The sequence below is a fragment of the Giraffa tippelskirchi genome, chromosome X, assembly GCF_054371585.1.
Source record: "Giraffa tippelskirchi isolate mGirTip1 chromosome X, T2T-mGirTip1v1.2.pri, whole genome shotgun sequence".
In the NCBI taxonomy this organism is placed as follows: domain Eukaryota; kingdom Metazoa; phylum Chordata; class Mammalia; order Artiodactyla; family Giraffidae; genus Giraffa; species Giraffa tippelskirchi.
In genome coordinates this window covers 100,947,824-100,972,740 of record NC_137289.1, presented here as the reverse complement: position 1 = coordinate 100,972,740, position 24,917 = coordinate 100,947,824, and the positions used below count along the sequence as shown (strand labels likewise).

At 45.6% G+C, this 24,917-nt stretch overlaps 2 protein-coding genes across 5 annotated transcripts in view; one reads left to right on the top strand and one right to left on the bottom strand.

Moving 5' to 3' along the window:
• Positions 1–14,348, top strand: part of FGD1 (FYVE, RhoGEF and PH domain containing 1) — a 37,436-nt gene extending 23,088 nt beyond the window's left edge. The window contains exons 8-19 of one of the 3 annotated variants that reach the window (XM_081565486.1): positions 75–213; positions 4,919–4,977; positions 5,111–5,257; positions 5,660–5,752; positions 5,926–6,005; positions 9,994–10,024; positions 10,538–10,639; positions 10,990–11,115; positions 11,293–11,454; positions 12,772–12,915; positions 13,412–13,744; positions 13,973–14,348. In XM_081565486.1, the coding sequence (XP_081421612.1) occupies positions 75–213; positions 4,919–4,977; positions 5,111–5,257; positions 5,660–5,752; positions 5,926–6,005; positions 9,994–10,024; positions 10,538–10,639; positions 10,990–11,115; positions 11,293–11,454; positions 12,772–12,915; positions 13,412–13,717 (1,389 nt within the window). In that variant the 3' untranslated portion in view covers positions 13,718–13,744; positions 13,973–14,348. Of the gene's footprint in view, positions 1–74; positions 214–4,918; positions 4,978–5,110; positions 5,258–5,659; positions 5,753–5,925; positions 6,006–9,993; positions 10,025–10,537; positions 10,640–10,989; positions 11,116–11,292; positions 11,455–12,771; positions 12,916–13,411 lie in introns of all 3 variants that reach the window. The other 2 variants (XM_081565485.1, XM_081565487.1) reach the window with 2 other exon arrangements.
• Positions 14,303–19,274, bottom strand: TSR2 (TSR2 ribosome maturation factor). 2 transcript variants are annotated; one of them, XM_081565488.1, is made up of 5 exons: positions 19,178–19,274; positions 18,924–19,014; positions 16,239–16,330; positions 15,505–15,678; positions 14,303–15,276 (listed from the first exon to the last, which is right to left on the bottom strand). In XM_081565488.1, the coding sequence occupies exons 1-5, from the start codon at positions 19,259–19,261 to the stop codon at positions 15,142–15,144; spliced, it is 576 nt and encodes a 191-aa protein (XP_081421614.1). In that variant the 5' UTR covers positions 19,262–19,274; the 3' UTR covers positions 14,303–15,141. The 2 variants fall into 2 exon arrangements, with proteins under 2 accessions (XP_081421614.1, XP_081421615.1); XM_081565489.1 differs by having other exon boundaries at positions 15,505–15,669.
• Between the last annotated feature and the right edge of the window lie 5,643 nt (positions 19,275–24,917).

Here is a 24,917-nt window from a genome sequence, read left to right as displayed (position 1 = left end):
AGGTGGACAGGTCTGTGGGGACCTGGTTAGGGGTTTTGGCCAGACCTGAACCCTCCTGCTTCTGCCTGTCACAGAAGGAGGAAGCCTGTGGCAACCTGACATTGCAGCACCACATGCTGGAGCCCGTGCAGCGCATCCCCCGTTATGAGCTGCTTCTCAAGGACTATCTGTTAAAGCTGCCCCATGGCTCCCCGGACAGCAAGGACGCCCAAAGTGAGTGCATACAACTGGGCCCTCCTCCCCACCCCCCCCACCCCCCGCCAAAGACAACTAACAGGGTCAGCCTTCCATTGCCATGTGATTGAGATCTCAGAGTAGGACCTCCAAACTGAAAGGCCCACCTTGAGTGTCTGGAATGAGACCCCAGGATGAACCTCCAGGTTGAGGTCTCTGCCTGAGCACCTAGACAGGACATTCACGAGTCCTCCAGCCTGAAGTTTCCAACTGGAACTCCAGAGTTTGATGGGTGTACTCAGATCCCCTAAAGGGATCTCTTCCCTAGGTTAAGACCCCAAGGATGACCCCTTGACTGGTTCTCAAATGAAGTTGTCCCCAGTCCAAAATGAAACTGAGCTTAAACCTTCAAGGACTCAGCCATCAGCCTAAGAGCCCAGACTGACCCTCTCAAGGCCAAGTTTTCTTTACTGAATCTCCACTGCTGAGCTCCCCAGAAAGACTTGTCTCATCAAGCCCCTGACTTTCCATTCTCCACATTTAGAGCTTCATTCCATACCCACCAGTCACTACCCAGAATGACCCTCCCAAAAGAACCTCCAAGTCTGATCAGAACCCCATCAAAACACCTCCCCAGAACTGAGTACCCCAGACTGGACTCCGTATTTTTTGCCTCCCAGGTTTGGATCTCTAGGCTAAAATACCACCTCCCTAGACAAGTACTCACACATTGAACCACTAGCAAGGGTTTCATTCAGATTCTTTCAATATGAGACCCACTTCTCAGGGTTACACCACAAGAGTGCTCCCCAGAATCTCCCCAGCTTTCTCTCCCCAGACTTTTATTTCCATTTATTCCTTCATTAACATAATAGATCAGTCCTTCATCTATTTACTGAGTATCTTGGTGCTCTGTGAATTGTCCTAGGCACAGGGGATATGGAAGGTGAACAAGACAGACAAGGTCCTTGATCTCAAGGAGTGTGTATTCTAGTTGGGGAGATAGACAGTAGGCAAAAGTCATAAATACACAGGAGAACATTAGATAGGTGCTATGTGTGATTCAGAGAATGAGAGGGTGATGTGACAGTGACTAGAGGGGCCAACTTTAGACTGGGTGACCTCTCAGAAGAGAGGAGGATATTTGAATCAAATCTGAACAAGAAGAAGAGGAGAGCCATGTGCTGAGTAGGGAGGAGCATGTCCCAGGCAGAAGCAATAGCAGGTACAGAGTTCCTAAAATCAGCCCTCAGATTGAGATCACCTAACTTAGTTTCCTGTTTTATACCAATTTCAGCCCTATATGAGTCCCTAGGATAAGCTTCAGAACTTGAGTTTGGCCAGCTGAACTCCCCACACTGAGCCCAAAGATGAGCCCCTCAGAAAGAACTTCCCAGTCCAGTTTTCTGAGCTTCTCAGAATGAGATGTGCTCACTAGGCTCCCCAGCCCAAGATCTTAAGTTGACCTCCCTATTTTTTGTTTACCCTTCAAACTAAAACCCCCAGGTAAAGCCCCAGAAAGTACCTCCAGATCTGAACCCCACTGAATCGTATCTGTGGTTCCACAGTGACTCTCCTACTTTATATTTCCCAGACTGAACTCTGGAGCCTGGACCCTAGACTCAGTTCCCCAAACCAGGCCAGCTGGAACTCCTGGCCTGAGCAGCACCCCCTGAGCCCAAGACTGAACTCTAACCAAGATCCTAGACTGCCCAGCCCAGACCAGGCCCCATCAGAGCTTCCAGACCAAACTACCAAGCTCCTAGACAAAGCTCCCCAAACCACACTCCCTAGCCTGAACCCCTAAAAGAAATCCTGGACTGAAATCCCCACATTGAATCACCAGACAGCCTGTACCCACTAGACCCCTGGAAAAGCCCATCTATACCCCACACAGGACACCTCCAGACAGAGTTCCTAATAGCAAAGTAGTCTGAGCCCAGTGGCCTCTACAGGCCTGAGCTTATATGACCACAGCTTGCCAGAGTCTTCTTCCTGACCCCTTTCCTGGGCACCACCTACCTCCACGACCCAGCATACCCCATGCAGAATGTGTGGAAGGAAGGGCAGCTCTAATGTCAGCTCTGCTGCCTCCTGGGGCACACAGCCTAGGACTGCACCTCTTCTGATTCTCAGTTTCCTCATTGGACAAACAAGGCACATAAGGTTGTTATGAAGAATGCTAGGCAAAGCATCTATTCAGGAGCCCAGGAAAAGGTGGTGGAACATTTTCCCCATACTAGGGAGCTCCTAATCTGCTGAGGGATGCAGATAGGTAAATACACAATGAATACATAGTGTGACTGGTGGGACAGAAGGGAGCAAAGGGGAAGGTGGGAACCCAGACAGTGTCCTAACCCAGCCTGGGTACTCAGGGAAGGCTTTTTGGAGGAGGTGAGATGAATCCAGAAGACTGAGTTGGCCAGATGAAGCAAGACAGGACATGTTTAGGGAGGTGCAAGTGGAGAAGGCTGGAGAGGTCAACAGAGGTGTTGACCAAGGGCTTAGAATGCCAGGCTAAAGGACTGGGTCTTTACCCTGCAGGCATAGGGGAACCACTGACAGATTTGAACAGAGGAATGACAGCAAGCTGTGTGTGAAAACGCTCCCTCTGACAGCTAGGGTGGAAAAGGGCTGGGAGCTTGGAGACTGGCACCTGAAAGGCCTGAACTGGGTTAGGGACCACAGATCTTGAGCACCAAGCCTTGGTCATTGAGAGACAGCCTCCTGGGAAAATAACACTTGCTTGGCCAACCATGTGGACTCTCTTCAGAAGCACCTGTGCATATTTTCTGAATGGGAAAATCCAGCACCATGCAAACAAGAGTGGGGTACAGTGCAGCTGGGCCTCAAGCGTGGACAAGATTCATTAGTGTGTGGAGATGCATAGGGATTTATTTCGTATTTTCTTCTGATACCTAGTCACAATAGGAAATATGGAAATACAGGAAAGCTGAAAGAGGCAAGGAAGAAAATCATCTATGATACAAAACTCCAGAGAATAAGAGTGAGGAACATTTTGACATATTTTCTTCCTGGTATTTTTTATACACATATAATTGTGGCATTGAGATCATGTGATATACACACGGAGAAGGCAATGGCACCCCACTCCAGTACTCTTGCCTGGAAAATCCCATGGATGGAGGAGCCTGGTAGGCCACAGTCCATGGGGTCGCTAAGAGTCGGACACGATTGAGTGACTTCACTTTCACTTTTCCCTTTCATGCACTGGAGAAGGAAATGGCAACCCACTCCAGTATTCTTGCCTGGAGAATCCCAGGGACGGCAGAGCCCAGTGGGCTGCCGTCTGTGGGATCGCACAGAGTCGGACACGACTGAAGCGACGCAGCAGCAGCAGCAGCAGCAGCAGATATACACAAGTTTGTATCCTTTCCTTTTCCTAAAATATCCTGAGCATTTCACACATCATGAAAAATCCTACAAAAGCATCATTTGCAAAGGTTGTTCAGTATTGTGTTATATTAATGCACATTACTCTGTTTAACTGAACCCCTCCCTACAGTTGTATTGTTTCTGATTTGACATCAGTGTAAACACCACTGCAACAAAAGTGTATTTGTACATAGAACACATATTTTCTTAGTATAGATTCCTATCATCAGAATTATTGAGACAAAGAATAGAACTGTCTCTGTTTCTTTATATGACTTGTTTTCTGATTATAAAAGTTAACACGTATTCTTTGTCAAAAATTTGGAAAAAGAAGACTGAAATCACCCATAGTCCCATCATCCAGAGACAACTTTTTTAAAAATTTATTTATTTTAATTGGAGGCTAATTACTTTACAATATTGTAGTGGTTTGTGCCATACATTGACATGAATTAGCCATGGGTATACATGTGTTCCCCATCCTGAACCCCCCTCCCACCTCCCTCCCCATCCCATCCCTCTGGGTCATCCCAGTGCACCAGCCCTGAGCAGCCTGTCTCATGCATCAAACCTGGACTGGCGATCTGTTTCACATATGATAATATGCATGTTTCAATGTTATTCTCTCAAATCATCCCATCCTCGCCTTCTCCCACAGAGTCCAAAAGACTGTTCTATACATCTGTGTCTCTTTTGCTGCAGAGACAACTTTTTAAAAAATATTTATTTATTTATTTTTGGCTGCACTGGGTTTTCCTTGCTGTGGGCGGGCTTTCTCTAGTGGTGAACGGGAGCTACTCTCTAGCTGCAGTGCTCAGGCTTCTAGTTACAGTGGTTTTTCTTGTTGCAGAGCATGGGCTCTAGGTGCGTGGGCTTTAGTAGTTGCAGCTAACTGCTCTAGAGCACAAGCTCAATAGCTATGGCACACGGGCCTAGTTGTCCTGTGACATGGGATCTTCTCGGAACAGGGATTGAACCCATAAAACCCTGCATTGGCAGGCAGATTCTTTACCACTGAGCCACCAGGGAAGCTCCTGAGACAACTTGTTAAATGTGGTTATATGTCCTTCCAGTTACAGGTGTAACAATCACTGTTATTTTGTTAGTGGCAATAATAATCTTAAGCTTGTGTTTTATTGGCTTCCAGCTATTTGTGGTTCTGCTACTACTGTGGCATTAATCGAGTCATTTTCTGATTTTAAGTGATGTTGCTATGGACATCTTTGAGTCTGGCACTTTCTGGAATGAGGAGGGTGTGGTCAGGCCAGGAGGAAGTATTCAGGAAGCAGAGAAGCTCCCAAAGCCTTTTTCCTGCTAGCCCCTATCTGACCTCCCACTCTGTCTGCAGAGTCTCTGGAGCTGATAGCCACAGCAGCAGAGCACTCTAATGCTGCCATCCGCAAAATGGTGAGTGGCCCTTCTAGCCCCTGCCTTTCCTTGGCCACCCACCTATCTCCATCCTGGGAAGTGGGAGGCTTGCAACTTGTGGACATCTGAGGGGAGGCCGGAACCTCCAACCTTGCCTTTTACTCACTACCAGGAGCGAATGCACAAGCTACTGAAGGTATACGAGTTGCTGGGAGGTGAGGAAGACATTGTCAGCCCCACCAAAGAGCTCATAAAAGAAGGCCACATCCTTAAGCTGTCAGCAAAGAACGGGACCACTCAAGACCGATACCTCATACTAGTAAGTGCCAGGGGTAGGGGTGCAAGTGGGCCACACCACCCCCACCCCGCCATGCCACATTGACCTGGTACTCACTCAAGGCTATACTTCCTGCTCTCCGTTCCTTCCTCTACTAATGCATTGTAGTTTTACTACCTATACTGGCCTTTTTTTCCTCAACTTTACAGATTATGTAACTAAGACTTAGAGAGAACTGACTTGCCCAAGGCCACCCAACTAGGAAGTGACTCCCACGCCTAGGCTCTTTCCTTGCAACCTTTGTGCCCAATCTGGTCTGTGTTTTCTCCATCTATTGCCTTGAGTCCCCAGCAGTAAAGCTTCAGGAGTCCTATAAGGGAAGGGAGCTGGGCCATAGCCCTTGTGGGGCCTCCACACATACATCCAAAACCTTTTCCTTCCTAGTTCAACGACCGCCTCCTTTACTGTGTGCCCAGGCTGCGGCTCCTTGGCCAGAAGTTTAGCGTGCGGGCACGCATTGATGTAGATGGCATGGAGGTGAGCACCAGGAGGTGGGAAAGGGGAACCCGGAGTGGGACCTTGGCGCTGGGAGGAACAAAGATATTCTGACTCTGACCCCAAGTGTGCACATGTGTACAGAGGGCGAGGGCCCTGTGGAGCTCAGTAGGTGAGCTCAGTAGTTCACCAAGCCCTTTTCTCTCTCTATTCAGCTGAAGGAAAGTTCCAACCTCAATCTGCCTCGGACCTTCCTGGTGTCAGGAAAGCAGCGCTCCCTGGAGCTCCAGGCCAGGTACTTGCCCTTGCCTATATCTTCTCTCCAGCCTCCTGTCACCTTCAGATGCTGAGGCATTCTAGACCTAGTGCCAGGGGACTGGCTACCTCCCTAGAGAAGAGAGTATTCCAGAGAAAGGATGGGTACCTTTCCCCAAAGATGCTTGCTCTTCTGATGGGTTTTGTTAGAGGAGAGGGAAGAATGAGATAGTAATCCAAACATGAGTAACAGTAGCACAAATAGTTTATTGTAGATTCAGAGATTTAAGAGAAATAACAACCAAATGCGATGCCTGGTCCATGATAGGAGTCTGGTTTGAGAAAAAACAGCCCTAAGAGACATTTTCAAGACAGTAGGGAAAATCCTAAATGTGAACTGGGCATTAGCTACCAGGGCATTATTGCTAACTTTCTCAGGTGTGATAATGGTATACGAGGATATAGGGGAATGGCTTTTTTTTTTGGTGATGCATGCTGATGATTTAGTATCATGATATCTGTAACTTATTTTTAAATGATTTATATCAGCCTGTATATATATATATATATATAATCTAGATATATATTAATATATACATATGTATAAGATATAGGAAAATAGTTTTTAAATTTGCACCTATGTAGTGAATATACATTTAATGTACTTGTGTTAGCCTATCTACTTTTCTGTATGCTTGAAATTTTTCATAATAAAAAATCTTTAAAGAACAAATTTTAAAATAATGTCCAGCCATTTAACAAAGGGGCCTTCAAATCCATTCTCTACTTGAATGATTATAATAATAGTTCACATTTAATGAAGCCTTGCTCTTGTGTCAGGCACAGTTTTAAGTTAATTTTAACTTGTTTAAATTTATTAGTTGAACTCTCAAAACCCTTGAAGTAGCCTCTGTTACTATCAACCCCATTTTACAGATGGGGAAACTGAGGCACAGAAGAGTTATACACCTTTCCCAAGATCCCACAGCTAGAAAGAAGCAGAGCTGGAATTGGTGATAGGGTATTGAGGCCATGGTCAGGGCCAGAGAGTGAATGCATGTGGATAGATGATCCGCTTCTGAGAGGCTGCAAGGAATTAAGAAATTAGAGTCAGAACTCTCATTGCTGGGACTGCATGGAGGCAGGAGAGAAAGATGAATGTGGGCTAGAGGGTGTCCTGGAAGATGAGAGAAGGGAGTTGGGTTTGATGCTGTGAGAGACTAAGCATCTCAGAGGCCTGCAGCCAGGAAAGTGAGAACAAAAGTGACAACAGGCACAGCCAGGGGAGGGCAGATGTGGGGCCCAGTCAGGGCTCAACAGAGCCTAAATGACAAGCCACGTGACTGGGACAGGTCATCAGCTAGGATGGGAAGGAGGGGGCTGCAGAGGGATGCTGGGCCCAGAAGGGTGCCCCGAGCAGTGTAGGGTTTCCTCCTAGTAGCAGAGGGAAGGCATGGAGAGTTTGCTTTGCAGTTGCTTTTTTGCCCTTTAAAAATGTTTTTAATGAAAAGTTTCAAATAACCAGAAAAGTAGAACTACAACAAACACTCATATGCCCACCACTTAGCTGATTCTCAACTTTGGTGACATAGGAATCAACTGAGGAGCTTTCAAAAATACCGATGTCTGGGACCCACCCCTGAAGACTTTGGTTTAATTTGACTGGGGTATAGCCTGAAGATGGGGAGTTTCAAAAGCTTCCCAAGTGATTTTAATATTATGTGCACAAGGGCCTGGAGAATTCCATGGACTACAGTCCATGGGGTTGCAAAAAGTTGGACACGACTGAGCGACTTTCACTTTCACCTTCCTCCACCAGCAGAAACAAAGAAGGTGATGTTGCTCGTATGATTCAACCTGGCACCAGGGTTTAGAACCACTGACTTAGGAATCAGTATATATTTTTGCCATATAGATATTTTGCTGAACCATTTTAAAGTAAATTACAGACATGACTCTTCACCCCTATATACTTAAGTATGCACTGCCAAAAACACTACTGTGGCTCTTAAACATCAAAAGCAATATTGTTTAGTGCAAAGAAGTTAGAAAATATAGATAAATAAAAAAGAATACAATCAGAATAAAGTAAAATCCCCTAGAACTGTACCACCCAGAGACAGTCAGTGCTGATGTGTTGGCAGAAACTCTTTCTGGCTTCTCCTCTATTTGCATATGTGTACACACACAGAAACACACAATGTTTCCTTTCCATATTTTATTATGAGTATTTTCCAAAATACAGGAAAGTTTAAATACAGTGAACACCCAAGCTCACCATGTAGATTCAAGTGTTAATATTGTACTATATTTACTTTATCACAAATCTATCATTTCATCCATCTACCAATCCATCTGATTTTTTTTAATGCATTTCACCAAGTAAGTTGCAGATATCATACACCTCACCCCTAAAGACTTTGGCATGCATATTGTTAACTAGCCTTCAATATTTGTTTAAGGTCCCCTCCTTTTTCTTGAGGCAAAATTTTCAGAGTGAAATGCACAGCTCTTAAGTGTACCACCGATGAGTTCTGACAAATGTAAACACTCATGGCACATGTGTTTTTAAACAAAAAGGGAATGCTATGTTTATTTTATATATGTTGTTTTGAGTTAACATAAACAGCTTTATCACTTATGTTGTGTGGAAGTAGTGATATATACAATCATTTCTTTTTTTAAACCCTGCTCCCCTGTTGTTGGACACATAGATTGCTTCTAATTTTTCATGACAATAAATAGCATTGCAGTAGACATTCTTGTGGCTAAATATTGACTCACATCCTTGATTTTTCATGAGATGATCCTAAGGATACAGTCGCATTTTCATATTAGAAAAATACTTTTTAATGTCTGGAGTGTAGATGGGGTTCCTTTGTGGCTCAGCAGGTAAAGAATCCGCCTGCAATGCGGGAGACCTGGGTTCGATCCCTAGGTTGGGAAGATCCCCTGGAGAAGAGAAATACCCATTCTAGTATTCTGGCCTGGAGAATTCCATGGACTATATAGTCCATGGGGTCGCAAAGAGTCGGACATGATTGAGTGGCTTTCATTGGTGTGTAAATGTGGAAGGAGATTAGAGGCCAGGCGGGAGTCAGCCAAGAGGCTGGCTCCTACTGCTAGTGAGCTGTTGATGGGCCTGCACCAGGGCAGGCAGGAGAGTTGGGGAAGGAAGGCAAAGGGAAGGGGCAACACACTGATTGAGCACCAAGTGTATCAAGGATTGTGCTGGGCACCTTACACATCACCTCAATTACTGCTTTGATAGCTCAGTTGGTAAAGAATCTGCCTGCAATGCAGGAGACCCCTGTTCGATACCTGGGTCGGGAAGATCCCCTGGAGAAGGGAAAAGCTACCCACTCCAGTATTCTGGCCTGGAGAATTCCATAGACTGTATAGTCCATGGGGTCACAAAGAGTGGGACATGACTGAGCAGCTTTCACTTTCCAGTTACTGCTCAGAACAACCCAGGCTGATAATTATCATCCATTTTTACAAGTGAAGAAAAATAAACTGCCCTCCTTTCTCAAACTTGACATTCTAGCAAAAACAGGGAACTATTCATGGTTTCCTATACATTCTATATGCTAATTCACACACTTCACCCTAACCCCCTCTACTTGAGGGCTAGCACCTCCTTGAGGAAACCATCTTTAGCAGCCCCCACCCAAACTCCAGGATGGGACAGGTTTCCTGGGCTCCTCAGCCCCATTTTCCCTCTGTCACAGCACTGGTTCCCCTGTATTGTCCATGTCTGCCCCCATGAGCTCCTTCCTTGATGGTAGGGTCTTCTCTGAGGCCCAGGCTCCTAGCACAGGGTCTGGAAAGTATTAATAAATGTTGAATAAGTAAACTCGGGTTATATGACTTGCTTAAGGTCACATAAGTGGTAAGTGAAGGAGCAAGAAGGTCAAACTCAGATCTTTCCAACTCCAAAACATCTTTACCACTCCAATTGCTTTTGGTTGGCCTGCCTAACCCAACATCTTTCTTTCCCCCTGCCCCCACCACCTTCCCTACCCAAGGACTGAGGAAGAGAAGAAAGACTGGGTCCAGGTAACATCTAAGAAGGCTTTGTGGTAGGGGGCTGGAAGAGTATTAACAGGTCTTCTGGGGGTGGTGGGCTCTCCCCTAATATTCACATCTGACCATAATGGGCCCGGACATCTGCCTTCCAATAAATTTTACCATCCCCATTTTACAGATAAGCAAACTGAGGTCCAGAGGTTAAGCAGAAACTACGCAGTTCTTTAGAAAGCTGGCTCCTCTGAAGGTGTAACCTCAGTGAGTTAAGCCCTGTAAAACATTTAATCCCAGACATTTGCCAGGAAGGCCTTCTGTGGTTTTTCAGCCACTGATCCCCCTCCCCCATTTCACAAATATAAGAACTGAGACCTGGATTTTGGGAAGGGACTTACCCAAGGTCATACATCTAGCAAGGTATAGAGCTGGGTCTAGAATCCAACTTTTCTGACTCCAAGCTAGTTTATAGGAAAGTGAGGTAAGGGTGGAAATAGATAGTTGGGTTTTGATGTGGTTCTGACCTCTTATTTCTTACACCTCTCCCAGGCCATCAACTCTACCCTCCTGAAGCATGAACAGACGCTGGAGACCTTCAAGCTGTTAAATTCCACAAACAGGGAAGATGAAGACACACCCCCCAACTCTCCGGTAAGAGTCCACGTCCCCTCCAGGACCCCCTCCAGGCCTCCAAGTGCCCACCTTACCTTGAGATACTCCTCTCCTCTTCCCAGAGAGGCAGTAAATGACTGCAGAAGCACAGGCTTCTGTTGGTAGGATCACAGAGAAATTATTGGGGAAACCAATGCCTGGAAAGGATTGGTACAAGTGACAGGTCTTCAATAGCACAGTGAAGTAGAGCAGAGCCAGGACTCAAAGGCAGGTCTTCTGAATCTGTCTGTTGCCTACCAGTGATGATCCAAGCCTGGGCGAGGGCTGGATGGACTGGGCTGGGGAGTCTGAGTTTGACTCTCTGACTTGAGACCTGGCCCTCTCTCCAGAACGTGGATCTTGGAAAGCGGGCACCGACGCCCATCCGGGAAAAGGAAGTCACCATGTGCATGCGCTGCCAGGAGCCCTTCAATTCCATCACCAAACGCAGGCACCACTGCAAGGCCTGTGGACATGTAAGTGTTGAGAGGCAGGGGCAGAGCTAGGGAGCGGACAGGCTGGCAACCCAAAGGCCCACTTCTAAGAGGGCACCCTCCAAGAGGGGGCAGGCTGTGAAGTCCACTGTGGGAGCTGGTACACTGAAGGGGAAGACCCACTGGAATCAGGCTGTTCTTACCCACTTGCCACCCCAGGTGGTCTGTGGGAAGTGCTCCGAGTTCCGGGCTCGCCTTGTCTATGACAACAACCGTTCCAACCGTGTGTGCACTGACTGCTACGTGGCCTTGCACGGGGTACCCGGGAGCAGCCCAGCCTGCAGCCAGCATACACCCCAGCGCCGGAGGTCCATCCTGGAGGTAAGAGCCAGGCCTCTTAACTAACCCTCAACTGACCACAGGGGCCCCAGCCACTCATGCAGTGGTGATTAAGGCCTGGGCATCTCTGAAATTGTAATACCATATGCATGTGCTGAACAAGTGACCCAGGCTTCGAGTGAGTAAAATGAGTACAAAAGTGAATGAAAGAGTAATTTTTATATTTAAGTGCTTTAGACGTTTAATCTTCACAGTAACTTATGTATCAATGCTATTCCTAGTCTTGTTTTACAAAGGAGGAAACTGGGGCCCAGGGAGGTATATTTGCCCAAGTTACACAGTGAGTGGCAGAGCTGGGATTTTCTTTTAACTAACAAACTACCTTTTCTTATTACAATGGATATCTGTATTGAAGAAAGTTAGACATCATAACCAAAAATAATTAAAAAAATACCATATTCTTTTAACTCAGGGCTTCCCTGGTAACTCATTGGTAAAGAATCCACCTGCCAATGCAGGAGACACAGGTTCAATCCCTGAGTTGGGAAGATCCCCTGGAGAAGGAAATGGCAAACCACTCCAGTATTTTCACCTGGGAAATCCCATGGACAGAGGAGCATGGTGGGCTACAGTCCATGGGGTCGCAAAAGAGTCGGACATCACTTAGTGACTAAACAACTACTACCAATTCCTTCAACCCAGAGATTACCACCATTAATGTTTATGCTTCCTGTCTTTCTAGATACATGCACATACATAAACTTATACTTTGTAACTAAATTGAGGTATTTATTTAACACTTAAAGAAAGCTAACTCCATGCCAGGCACTCTTCTAAGCACTTTACATATAGTAACTCATTTAATCCTCAGAACAGCCCTATATGCTCTCCTTCCAAGTCAATATATCAGTATTTCCATCTAGGGCTGGGATTCTGAGCCTGACTGCCTTACCCATCCACCCACACAACCCCTTAACCACAATGCTAAGTAGCTTCTCGCTGAGTGTAGGGAATGCATGTGATGGAAGATTGAAAAAAAAGATGAAGTGTAAATGCATAAATGACTTGAGGAATAAATGGACTGATGGAAGAATGCCTGACTGACATTTATGGGCCCCCACTGAGAGTCACACACCCCTCCCACCAAGCCTTAGAGGCAGTAGCCATGCCCCGAATCCAGCAGATAAGCCTGGCTTTGAATTTCAACTCTCACTGAGTTGACAGTGGGCAAATCACTCCTGCCACCTGAGCTTCAGGATCCTCCTGAGACATGCGAATAGCAATCCCTATGCTGAGGGGGTGCTGGAGCCATGGTAGGCCTCCTATCAATATTGATGCCCCTCATGTCTCTGGTCACAGAAACAGGCCTCAGTGGCTGCAGAGAACAGTGTCATCTGCAGCTTCCTACACTACATGGAGAAGGGTGGAAAAGGCTGGCACAAGGCATGGTTTGTGGTCCCTGAGAACGAACCCTTGGTGCTGTACATCTATGGAGCCCCTCAGGTATGCATCCTACTCCTGGTCCTTTCAGCCACCTGGCAAAGCCAGGCTACTCTCCTTTCCTCTCAGTCCTTCACCTCTCCTTGGCCTTGGAGGATAGTGTGAACCTAAGGGGAAATCAGAAGCTCCCACCCTTATGAGACAAAGAGTGATTATGGATAAACGTACGTAAGGATAAGTGGAGTGAGTTATGGGGGAAGGAAGCTGGAGACAAGATACTGCTTAATCCAATTTGGAGTGGGCAAGATGGAGAAGAGGGCAACAGCCAAAAGGCCTGAAAACATTATATGCTCAAGACTAGCCTAGCTGGCTTGGGGTGTGGAAGGAAAGAGGTATTTGAACCAGCCTGCAGTTCTAGCCCCAGTTCAGACATTTTCCTGTTGCTCAGCTAAACCACGTAAGGTTCTTGAACAGGGAAAGAAAAAGAGGGGTTTAGAAGATGCAAAACCAGTGAGAAGCACAACCCCAAGGTGACCCTAGCTCTGTCCCTGTTCCCCAGGATGTGAAAGCGCAGCGCAGCCTGCCCCTCATTGGCTTTGAGGTGGGGCCTCCTGAGGCTGGGGAGCGGCCTGACAGACGGCATGTCTTCAAGATCACCCAGAGCCACCTGAGCTGGTACTTCAGTCCTGAGACAGAGGAGCTACAGCGGCGCTGGATGGCTGTGCTTGGCCGGGCAGGCCGTGGGGACACGTTCTGCCCAGGGCCCACACTGTCTGAGGACAGGGAGATGGAGGAGGTGCCAGTGGCAGCTTCAGGAGCCACTGCTGAACCCTCCGAAGCCCCCCAGACCCGAGATAAGACCTAGAGGGTTTGTGGGTAACTGGGACCCCCTGCCCCACACTCTAGCTGCCCATGTCCAATTAAGGGCCCCAGCCCCCACCCTCCCAGCTCAGTCAATACTTGAACTCCCATCATGGGCACTTTCAATCCTGAATGCTGGGTCTCGGGTTTTTTTAATTCATCTTTTCACAAAACCTGGGCTTTTAAAAAAAATATTCGTACAGTGAGGTTAATTTTTTTTAAACCCTGTCCCCCCAGGGAGGGTGGGGGCTGTTTCTAGACCTGCCTGAATTAGGCCATTTTCCCCCAACCCCTCAATACCCTACAGATCCTGCCTCCACCCAGTTCCCTCCAAAGCACCAGAGGCAGGAGATCTGGATTCAAGTGCCAGCTCTGCCACAGACCCATGGCCCTGGCCCACCCTTGCCCCTTCAACCAGTGTCTTCATATGTATGATGCTATGTGGGGTGGTGACCAGACCCCTCCTGCCTCTCCCATGGCTTACAGCTTCTACCTGGCCCCCAGGGCTACCCAGTATTTTATCGTCTAGACCCATGGCAGGGCCACTGGGCAGGACAGGGGAACACGGGGGAGGACAATGAATACTCTGTTTTGTTTTTTAAAGAAAAATACAGTTTATTTCAAGCTTACGGAAATTTTCAGAGCGCGGCTGTGCTCCATTCATCCATCTGTTTGTTTGTCCAAAGTACCAGGTTGTTGGGGTAGGCCCAGAAACTGCTCCCTTGTTGAGCTCTGAAGCTCAGCTCCAAGACTACTCACAGGTCAAGCCACAAATTAAACAACAGGGTATTATTTATTGAGGTGACTTCGATGGGATGAGGTGTTTGGAAAGAGGTTGGAGCAGAGACAGAAAACAAAGTCCAGGTCCCCTGAGCTCACTGCCTAAACAAGATCTTAGACATCCTGAAGGAACCTAGGGCCGGACCCTGGGCTGCAGGAAGGACACATCCCTGGGAAGTTCAGGAGCACAGAGCTGCTCTGTGTGGCGGCAGGGGAGGGGCAGGTACCACAGCTACTTTCATTCATATCTTCAACTAATCTCTCTTCTGTTTGCAAGCTCATCTCACCACTCCTTACCCAGCAGGAATATTGGTTCTCCTGCTGGCTCTCTCCCTTCACACATTCACCTGCCTACTACCAACCAGCATTTAGCTTCTCCTCCAGTCACTCCCACACCCACTCATCCCTCCCTCTTCACACTGGTTGCACCCAAGAGGCACTTTGCTGGGAAATCAGGCCTCATCACTCAGACCACCCCAAGTCCAAGGACCCTTGGGCTCTTCTTTCCCTGGAAGAAGCTGGACAAGGGAATGGGGAGACGGTGGATATGGGATAACCAGTCCACAGGTCCACATCCCTCCAACAAAAACCCTACAAGCAAATCACAAACAACTAGCATTCAAGGACCCAGACCATTTCCAGCCCCATTCATTTCCTTCTCCGGACAATGGTCCAGCCATCCTCCACTATATCCTCTTCCTTAATAGTCTGGGAGTCTGGACCAGAGGGTGCAGGCTGGGGGCAGACCCCATATGTAGCTGCCCCATCATTCGTAGCTGCAACCTAGAGGAAAAATACAAGAGAGAGCTAAATAAACCCCCAGCTATGGCCAATGGAGACCCAGGCTCTCCTAGCTTTGCCAGGACTGGCTGTGTGGCCTTGGGAAAATGTCCTGCCCTTTATGGATAATACAACAACCACCACCCCCATCACTTCCCTGTGAAATTAGCTGATCTCCCAGAAGACTGAAAATATCTACATCTCCACACCCAAGAGTTGCACCCCTTTCACCTCCATCTCCTCCACGCTGTTTGCATCATCGTCCTCATCAGTCTCTCCGGCTGTCGTCAGTGCAGTGGCTCTGACCTTGCACTTTCTTTGGGTGATGAGAGAGGCCATCTCCTTCAGAGCAGCCCTATCACCCCTCTGGAAGTGGTGGAACATGGTCTGCAGCTGCTGGCTCACCTACCAAGAAAACATTCAACCAGCTTCGATTTTCTAGAGAACCTACAATACAACCAGCTCATGTTTGCAGCAAGAGTAGGGAGGGGTCTGGAATTTTCCAGAAGAGAATGGGGATCTTTCCTCCCCCAAGGAGTTCACTAATGAAGCAACCACACATGAAGGGCTCATTAAGGGCCTGAAGTGTTGAAGGAGGCCCTCCTAGCACGGAAGGCACTAGAACTGGGTTTGAAAGACCGAAGACATAAAAAGGGAAGGCAATCCTAGCAGGAGTAGTGATGTTAACCAGAACATTTGAAAATGTACCTGCCTGGTGTGCCCCTGAGATGGAGGTGACAAACAGACCTGACTGAGAATGATACGTGGAGAGAAATAATACAGGCAGGATTTGAAAGGCCTGGGAAGACTAGACTTTCCTTTAGGCAACAGGGAGTCATAGAAAGTTCTTGCACAGGACTCAAGAAAAGAATGGTTATAGCCAAAAGTGTTCATCTAAAACAGACAGCTAGGGAGAAGAAAGGCTGCAGGCAGGAAGATGGTAGTTGTATCCATGATATGCTCACCTGGGGCAGACTCCCATCCTCCACAACTGTATCAAACTCGTTCATCATTAGCTCCCCGAGGAAGTCCTCCACCTCATCTAGCTCCAAGTCAGCTGAGTATGAAAGGATAAAGTCCTCTGGTCAAAGACCAGCCAACTTCATCACCCTTGCCCACTACTCTTAAGTACCTACTTGGTGGATCCACATCTGGTTGGTGGGTAAAGATTTAATGAGCCTTTTATTTGCTAAAGTGTTCTACATCCCAGGTTTTAACATGATTTTTAAAAAGAAAAAAAAAAACAAAACAAACATTAAATACCTAATTTCCAATCTCCTGCATTCTACCAAGTCCTCTATTCCTGCAGCATTCCATCCACACTCACCCTCTTTTCAGCTGGCCTATTTTAACCAGCCTCCTCTCCACGTGACCTTGAGCGTGTGAGTTACTCATCTCCAAGCCTGTTTTCTCTTCTGCAAAGTGAGGTTAATGGTAACCTCCTTGAAGATCTGTTATGAGAAGTCACCCAAACAATGCCTAGCACAGGCCTTGTTTGTCTGGAACAATGGAAATCCACGTTCATTTCCATTACTCAAGGGCTGAAGTTTTTAAAATGTAAAGACTTCACAACTGTGGTTCCACCAACACAGGAGGCCACAGTTGGATGCAACAGGTAAGAAGAAATGGATGTTCAGTACTTGCCATGATGAAATCATCACAGCCTTGACCTCAATGTCCTATTGTATGACTTTAGCTGAGACTTCCTCTCAGCTTCAGTTACCTTATGGGCCCATGCTCTACTTTTTCTGAATTAGAAAATAACTCAAGAAAGACTTCCACAAAGCTCCTTGCTCTCTCTCCCCTCTGGGAGAGCTCATTCACCCCCTTCAGTTTCCCTACCATTCTAATACCCCCCAAATCAGTTTTCAACCCAGGCTACGCTCCACCTGTTCCACAGGTGCTTCAGACCCTCCGTATCCAAAGCCAGATTCATCATGTTACCCTCCAAACCTAATTTTCATTCTCCAGCATTCTTCTAGTCCATGAAAGGCACCTAAGCCACCCAGTGACTCAAACTAGAAACCTGCCCCATTTTCCCTCCTCCTCTACAGTCAAACAATTTCCTTAGAGCCATCCCTTCTTTTCCATGACTAAGGCCCTAGGTCAGGCCTCATCGTTTTCTAGACAGACACAGCCCTCTCCTTAGTCTTTCCCTCTAAAGTCCATGCTCCATACTGACTACTTTCTGAACTTTCTAGCCAGAAAACCCCATCCTATTAGATCCTGCTCATGAATTTGTAATCACCTAACTGCAGTGTTTCATATTCTGCTTTTGAAAAATAACTGGCCTCCTAGATTTTAAGGGAAGTTATTCAAAGAAAACTAAAGGGAAACAAAGGTAAACAGGTTTCTTTTAGGTGGTTCTTGTCCTTATCCAAGACTTTAATATGTTAATGATTACTGTGACACTTAAGAGCTGAAGATAAGAGCTTTCCTTATATAATTTGGCCAGAGAAGCTTTTTCTTTACTGAACATCTAATAGAACTAGTCTTCCAAAGCATGCATTCTGGCAAACGCTGGCCTAAAGGACAAAAATCAAAGGCACATAAGGCCTTCCATGTCTCACTCTTTTTCCAGGGGCCTCCCCATCTCCCATCTTCGTTCTCCACCACTCCTCCCTTCCACATACCCACAAGCGCACACACACACATCTCTACTCTAACACTGAGCTCCCTGCCACTTTCCAAATATAACACATAATGTCCTCATACCACAGGACTTATTTCTGAGTGTTGCTCTCTCTGTCTCCCCTCCTTGTTAACTCCTTCTCATCCCTTAAGAGTCAGCCCAATCACCACCACTCCCTAAAGATCTCCGAAAGACGCCTCCTCCCCCAGCTCACATTAAAGCATCCTGAGCTCCTCATTATTAGAACACCTATTACCCTGTCTGCAAATGCCTATTTACTTATCTGGATCTCTCACTAGATGGTAAATTTCCTTGAGAGGAAGGACTCCGCCTAATGTCACCTCCAAGACTAAAAAACTAAACGAAGAATTCTATAAAAAACCTTATTTTGTAAAAGACTCCCTGTAGGACCCTTTGTTCTTATACGACCCTCAAGACACATCAAAGATGTAGATCTCTGTGGTCCAAATAGTCAAATATGGTTACTGAGCACTTAAAATGTGGCTAGGCAAAGAAACAATGAGATGTGCTAAAACTGCAAAATACCCACCAGATTTTGAAATTTTAATATACTAAAAAAGGATGTAAAACATCTCATTAATAGCGTTTTATACTGACTACATGTTGAAATATTTTGGACCTATTGAGGTGAGCAGTTCATTTCATCTGCTTCTTTTTACTTTATTAACGTGGCGGCTGAAAAATTTTAAATTACATGATGCATCTAACATGTTTCTAGAGGATCGCGCTGGTGGATACTTTTATACCCATTTTACAAATTAGGAAACCGAGTATTGAGACAGGGCGATAATACTTGTCCAGCTTGATACCCTGAGTCAATGGCACGGCCCACAAGGCATTCGAACTCAGGATTCTGACTTCAAAGCCTGAGCTCATTCCACCTCGCCCTCAGGTACCAACCAACAATTGCTCAAGAAGTGTGGACTCACTAGAATAGGCGGCCTCCTCCTCCTCACGCCCCCACAGAAACAAATCCCAGAGCCTTACATTCACTCACCATTGCGGAAGAAATACTCCTCCACTGCACCCCCGAGCCACTTAGCCTTCTCTTGGCTGTGCACACCTCCGAAGCCGTTCTCCACAGCGATCTGCGAATACAGACCCAAGCCCATCACTTCAGTCCGGGAGCCCGCCTGCAGTGGCGCAGAATTCCGCTGTTTATGCCGCCCAACCAAGCCTCAGGCGGCTCGCTAAACCAACTCCTGCTCTCTCCCGGTCCCTAACCTTTATCCCAGCCGCGGCTCCGCTCACCTGCAAGGCGGGCCAGGCCTCCAGCGCCGCGCGGACTGCAGCCCCGAAGAGCGCTCGCACATCTCCAGCACCGCCCGCCATCATCCGGCCGCGGACCACATGACGCCCAGGCGGGCCAATACCTGCGCAGTACCGCCCAGACAGAAGGAGTCGGAAGCCGAGCCTGACAATGCAGATTAGCCTTTTCCGCTGACCTGGTAGCAAGACAAGAGCAATAGAAAAATCTGTCGAGGAGTCGATGACACCAACGCTGTTCCTCACCTGTAATTAAATCTAAGGAAGCCAGGAGTGGAGGACGCCTAAGTCCGTGAGTTCGGGACACAACGGTACTGCGCAGAGAAGATGTGGGGAACTTATTAAGGATACAGATTTCAGGCCCTTGGACAGCAACCTCAGATAGCAATGTCTACAAATCTGCATTTAATAAAGTATCCAGAACACTCCACCCAACAGCAGCAGAATACACATTTTTCTGAAGTGCAAGTGGAACATGTTCCAGGACAGACCATATGTTATGTCCTAAAGCAGCCCTCAATAAGTTTAAAAGGATTAAAATCATACAAAGATTGTTCTTCAACCACAGTGGGGTGAAATTAGAATTCAATACCAGAAAGACGTTTGAGGAATTCACAAATATGTGTATTTTAACACACTTCTAAATAACAAATGGGTCAAAGAAAAAAATCACAAGGGAAAACAGAAGACGTCTTGAAATAACTTGAAAACTAAGGCACAGCACACCAAAATTTATGAGGTGCAGCTAAAGCAATGCTCAAATGGAATCTTATAGATATAAATGTCCCTATTAAAAAAGAAGAAAGATCTTAAATGAATAGCCTGATCTGTCACCTTCAGAAACTAGAAAAAGAATAGAGTAATCCCAAAGCAAGCAGAAGGAAGGAAATAATAAGATTGGAGAGGAAATAAATGTAACAGAAAGTAGAAAAGCAATAGAGAAAATCAGTAAAACCAAAAGTAGTGTTTTTAAGAAAGATCAACAAAATTGACAAAGTTTTAGCTAGATTGACTAAGTAAAAAAGAGAGAAGATTCAAATTACTGAAATCAGGAATGAAAGAGGTGACATCACTCCCAACTAGTCAAAAAAAGCCCATATATTGTATGGTATCATTTATCTGAAATGTACAGAATAAGCCAATCTATAGAGACAGAAAATAGTAATTGTTGCCTAGGAATAGGGTAAGGGGGAAAATGGGGCCTGGCTCCTAAGGAGTATAGGGTTTCTTTTAGGGGAAATGAAAATGTTTTGAAATTAGATGTGGTGACAGCTGCTGTTAGGGCCTGAGTCCTGTCCTCCGCCCCCACCCCCGCCCCCACCCCATTCATATGTTCAAGCCCTACCCCCGAGAATGTGACTGTATCTGGAGGCAGAGTCTTTAAAGAGACAATTAAGGTAAAATGAGGGCATACAGTGCACCCTAATCCAATATGATTGGTGACCTTAGAAGAAGAGAAGATTATGGCCCAGCAGTTAGTGTTCTAAGCTTCCACTGTAGGGGACACAGAGGGGTTTGATCCCTGGTCAGGAACTAAGATCCCGCAAGATGTGTGGCAAAGCCAAAAAAAAAAAAGAAAGAAAAGAGGAGATTCGGAGAGAGACACCAGATGCATGCACAGAGAGATGACCATGTGAACACACATCTGCTACCCAAGGAAAATGGCCTCGTAAGAAACCAAACCTAGCAACACTATGATCTTGAACCTCTAGCTTCTAGAACTTTGAGAAAATAAAGTTTTGTTGTTAAAACCACCAGTCTGGAGTATTTTCTTATGGCAGCCCCAGGAAACAAATATAGTTGCACAACTCTGAAAATATACTAAAAACCATTTAATTGTACTTTTTAAATGGGTGAAATTTATAGCATATAAATAATATCTCAATAAAATTGTTTTTAGAAAAGTGTTGTAGGTGATCCCCTCTCATAGCAAAGGATGCAAACTTTGGGCTAGACTAGGTTAACAAACAGTACTGATGCTTCTGTGTCTGGTCCTGTGCTGAGTGCTGCTGGATCACAGGGTTCAGTCAGATGCTCAAGGAGCTTACAGTCTGGCATGCAAGATTTCAGGACCATAGAGTATGATCAGTGCTCAGGGTGAATGCAGATTTTGAAAGGCCTGAGGTTGACAGAATTTTGAAAGCTACATGTACACCCATGGCGGATTCATGTCTATGTATGGCAAAACAAATACAATATTGTAAAGTTAAAAAATAGATAAATAAACTAATTAAAAATTAAAAAAAAAACAAAAACAAAAAAAAGAAAAATAGTACAAATTTAGAGTGAAAGCGATTTAGATTTATCAAAGAAATTTTAAAATTTACAAATTCCAATTAAAAAAAACTGAAAAGTGCCACAAAACATCCTCAAAACTAGAAAAATAAAATATTTTTATTAATTGCCTAACTCACCTCTCTACTAATGTTTCCTTTTTTTCTTTTTTGGGTGCACTTTGATATCATTCTGTAAGCAAAGAACAATTATTTTATATTAACATTTTCAAGATAGAATAAAAAGAATTCAATTGAATTAAATTTCAAAATATTTTGTTATTGGTAGTTTAGGAAAATTTCAACTTCACAGCTCATTATTAGTAATACAAAATTTGAGACTGTTGTTAAATTTGGGGAAACTTCTACGTAGTTTTTTTTACATGTGAGGTGTAAAATTCCATGATATTTTGATTGTTGTTGTACAGTGACAAATCTTAAGTACTTCTCAAATTTACAATGCTCAACAACCAAGGACTTGGATGTGGTCTTTGCCAGTGTGAGGAGAAGAGGCTTAAATTTTATTAGCTCTATGATAAGTCCATCTCTGTGCAATGCTAGAGGAGAAAGGAGCACGGGGGCCTATGTGAGTCCAGCAGAAGGGGTTCCTGATCCAGCCTTGGGGATTACGGTAAGCCTCTGAGAGATAATACCTCAAAGTTTGAGTGGAATTTTGCCAGGTGATAAAGTTTGTGTAGATGAGAATGGGAGTGTGTTTCTAAAAGAAAGAATCTTTAATGCTGAGGAAACTATACAAAGAAACAGAAGCAGAAAACAATGTGGTGTGTGATGATAATCATGAGCACTCCCAGACTGATCATCTCAGGAGGCATCAACTCCTATGGGGCTCTAGAGACTCATTCCTGCAGACTCACCAACTTAAACTGAGTTCAAAGAGGCCCAAATGGAGAAACTGAGGTTAACCGCTTCCGAATGACTTCTCACTTCCAAGTGACTTCCCAGAGCTTCAAACATACATAGAAAGAGTAGGTAAGATTCTAGTCACCAGTTGCAGTGTATGTGTCTTGGGTTTTCCCACATCACCAAGCAATTCTTCAACATCAGCTGGGTGTCCTACAATTCAACTCAATTCTGATACTGAAGAGGAAAAGTTAAAATTTTACATAACCTCCTGCTCATTCTGCCTCTGTAACTCAGCTTGCTCCTTACAAAGTCTGGATCACGTAGGTCACGCAGTCTCAGAAAGTGGGGACTTGCAATACTAGGAACTGGAGCTTATCTCACTCTCCCTTGTCCTGCTCTTTGCAATTGCCCAGCCCCTGTCAACCTGCTTAATCATGCCTGTCCGTGTAAAGGTCAGGCATCCCCCTCCCCATCTTGACTGCTGTCCCCGCGTGCGTGAAACTCCTTAGTTTAAACCAGCCTGTTAGCAGCTAGTGTTGCCCACTATAGTAGGTCTATAAAAACTCTGCAACCTCTTTGTTCGGGGCTCAGAGCTTAGAGTGTTAACTCCTCTGGGCCCATCGGCATAATAAACCTGAGTTCTCCAACTCTCCGAGTGTGGTGCTTGGTTTCTCGAGTACTGGTTTCTGCAACAATACTATTTACCTGGAAAGAAAGAAAGTGAAAACAGCTCAGTTGTGTCCGATTCTTTGTGACCCCATGGACTGTAGCTTGCCAGGCTCCTCTGTCCATGGCATTTCCCAGGCAAAAATTCTAGAGTGGGTAGCCATTCCCTTCTCTAGGGGATTTTCCTGATTCAGGGATCGAACTCAGCAGGCAGATTCTTTACTGTCTGAGCCACCAGGGAAGCCTGGAGATAGTGCCAGATCACAGAAGATCCCACAGGTTAAAGGCTCAGTCACCAGACTGCCTCTCTCCGCCCCCTCTCCACCTACCCCACCACACTACAGACACCGATCCCCAAGTTCAGGTTGTCACCTTTGCTTCTGACTCACAGGCCCAGGCCCACAGATCAGAGTCCCAATGACCCTCACCTCACTAGAGTGGCTCACAGAACTCAAAGAAACATTTTACTTACTAGATTATTGGTTTATTATAAAAAGAATATAACTCAGGAACAGCCACATGGAAGAGAACAAGGAGCATGCCACTCTCCTGGAATCTTCACGTGTTCATCAACCCAGAAGCTCTCAGAACCTGTTCCTTTGGGGTTTTATGGAGGTTCTGGCACAGAGTACAATTGATTAGATGATTGGTCATCGGTAACTGAACTCAAACTCCAGCCTCTCTCCCCTCCTCGAGGTAGAGGGGAGGGACTGAAATTGCCAACCCAAATCATGTGGTTGGCTCCACAAAAAAGTCACTTCATTAACATAACAAAGGACACCTTTTATCACTCTCTTCTCAGAGGAAATTCCAAAGGTTTTAGGAACTCTGTGTTAGGAATGGTTTTGAGCAAACTCCCAGGAGTTGGTGATGGACAGGGAAGCCTGGTGTGCTGCAGTCATGGGGTCGCAAAGAGCAACTAAACTGAAAATTCAATGTTGTTGCTCTGTCCTTCAGTCGTCTCCAACTCTTTGGGACCCCATGGACTGCAGTATGCCAGGCTTCCCTGTCCTTCACCATCTCCTGGAGTTTGTTCAAACTCCTTTCCGTTGAGTCGGTGACACCATCCAACCATTTCATCCTCTGTCACCTCCCCCTGCTGCCCTCAATCTTTCCCAGCATCATAGTCTTTTCCAATGAGTCAGCTCTTCCCACCACGTGGCCAAAGTATTGGAGCTTCAACTGCAGCATCAGTCCTTCCAATGAATATTCAGGGTTGTTTCCTTTAGGATTGACTTGCTTGATCTTCTTGATGTCCAAGGGACTCTCCAATATATATTTTTATTATAAATCACAATATCACAATAGACCCACTAGAAATTCCCACACAGGGAGCCCAATTCTAGGCTCCAACCAACCAAGGCCTCTGAATGAACCCTGAGACTTTGCCTTGAGACTGAAAGTGACAAATTTCACCTTTTCTGTGCTTTGAACCCATTTAGCAATCCGGTGTAGACAGTATACTTTTTCTCAGAATAATGTTTTTAAATACATAAACTAAAATATAGAGTTACAGAGGAAGCCAATTATATTAAAATGCAGTTACCAAAATACTATAAACATTTATTGTAACATACTTTTCTTTTTGAGCATGCCTTGTAGGATCTTAGTTCCCTGACTAGGGATACAACCTAGGAACTAGCAGTGAAAGCACCAAGTCCTAAGCAATGGACCTCCAGGGAATTCCCAGTATATATATTTCTTTATTAATGCATTAAATACCATGATCTACTAATGGTTTTTCCAGTAGTCAAGTATGGATGGAGAATTGGACCATAAAGAAGGCTGAGTGTCGAATAATTGATGCTTTCAAATTGTGGCGCTGAAGAAGACTCTTGAGAGTCCCTTGGACTACAGGGAGATCAAACCAGTCAATACTAAAGGAAATCAACTCTGAATACTCATTGGAAGGAATATTCACT

Coding starts and splice junctions, on each gene's coding strand:
- TSR2 (XM_081565488.1), bottom strand. CDS start 19,261: ATGATGGCGGGCGGTGCTGGAGATGTGCGAGCGCTCTTCGGGGCTGCA. Junction 19,015..19,177: donor AGGCCTGGCCCGCCTTGCAG/GTGAGCGGAGCC, acceptor CTGTATTCGCAG/ATCGCTGTGGAGAACGGCTT. Junction 16,331..18,923: donor GGAGTATTTCTTCCGCAATG/GTGAGTGAATGT, acceptor TTTCATACTCAG/CTGACTTGGAGCTAGATGAG.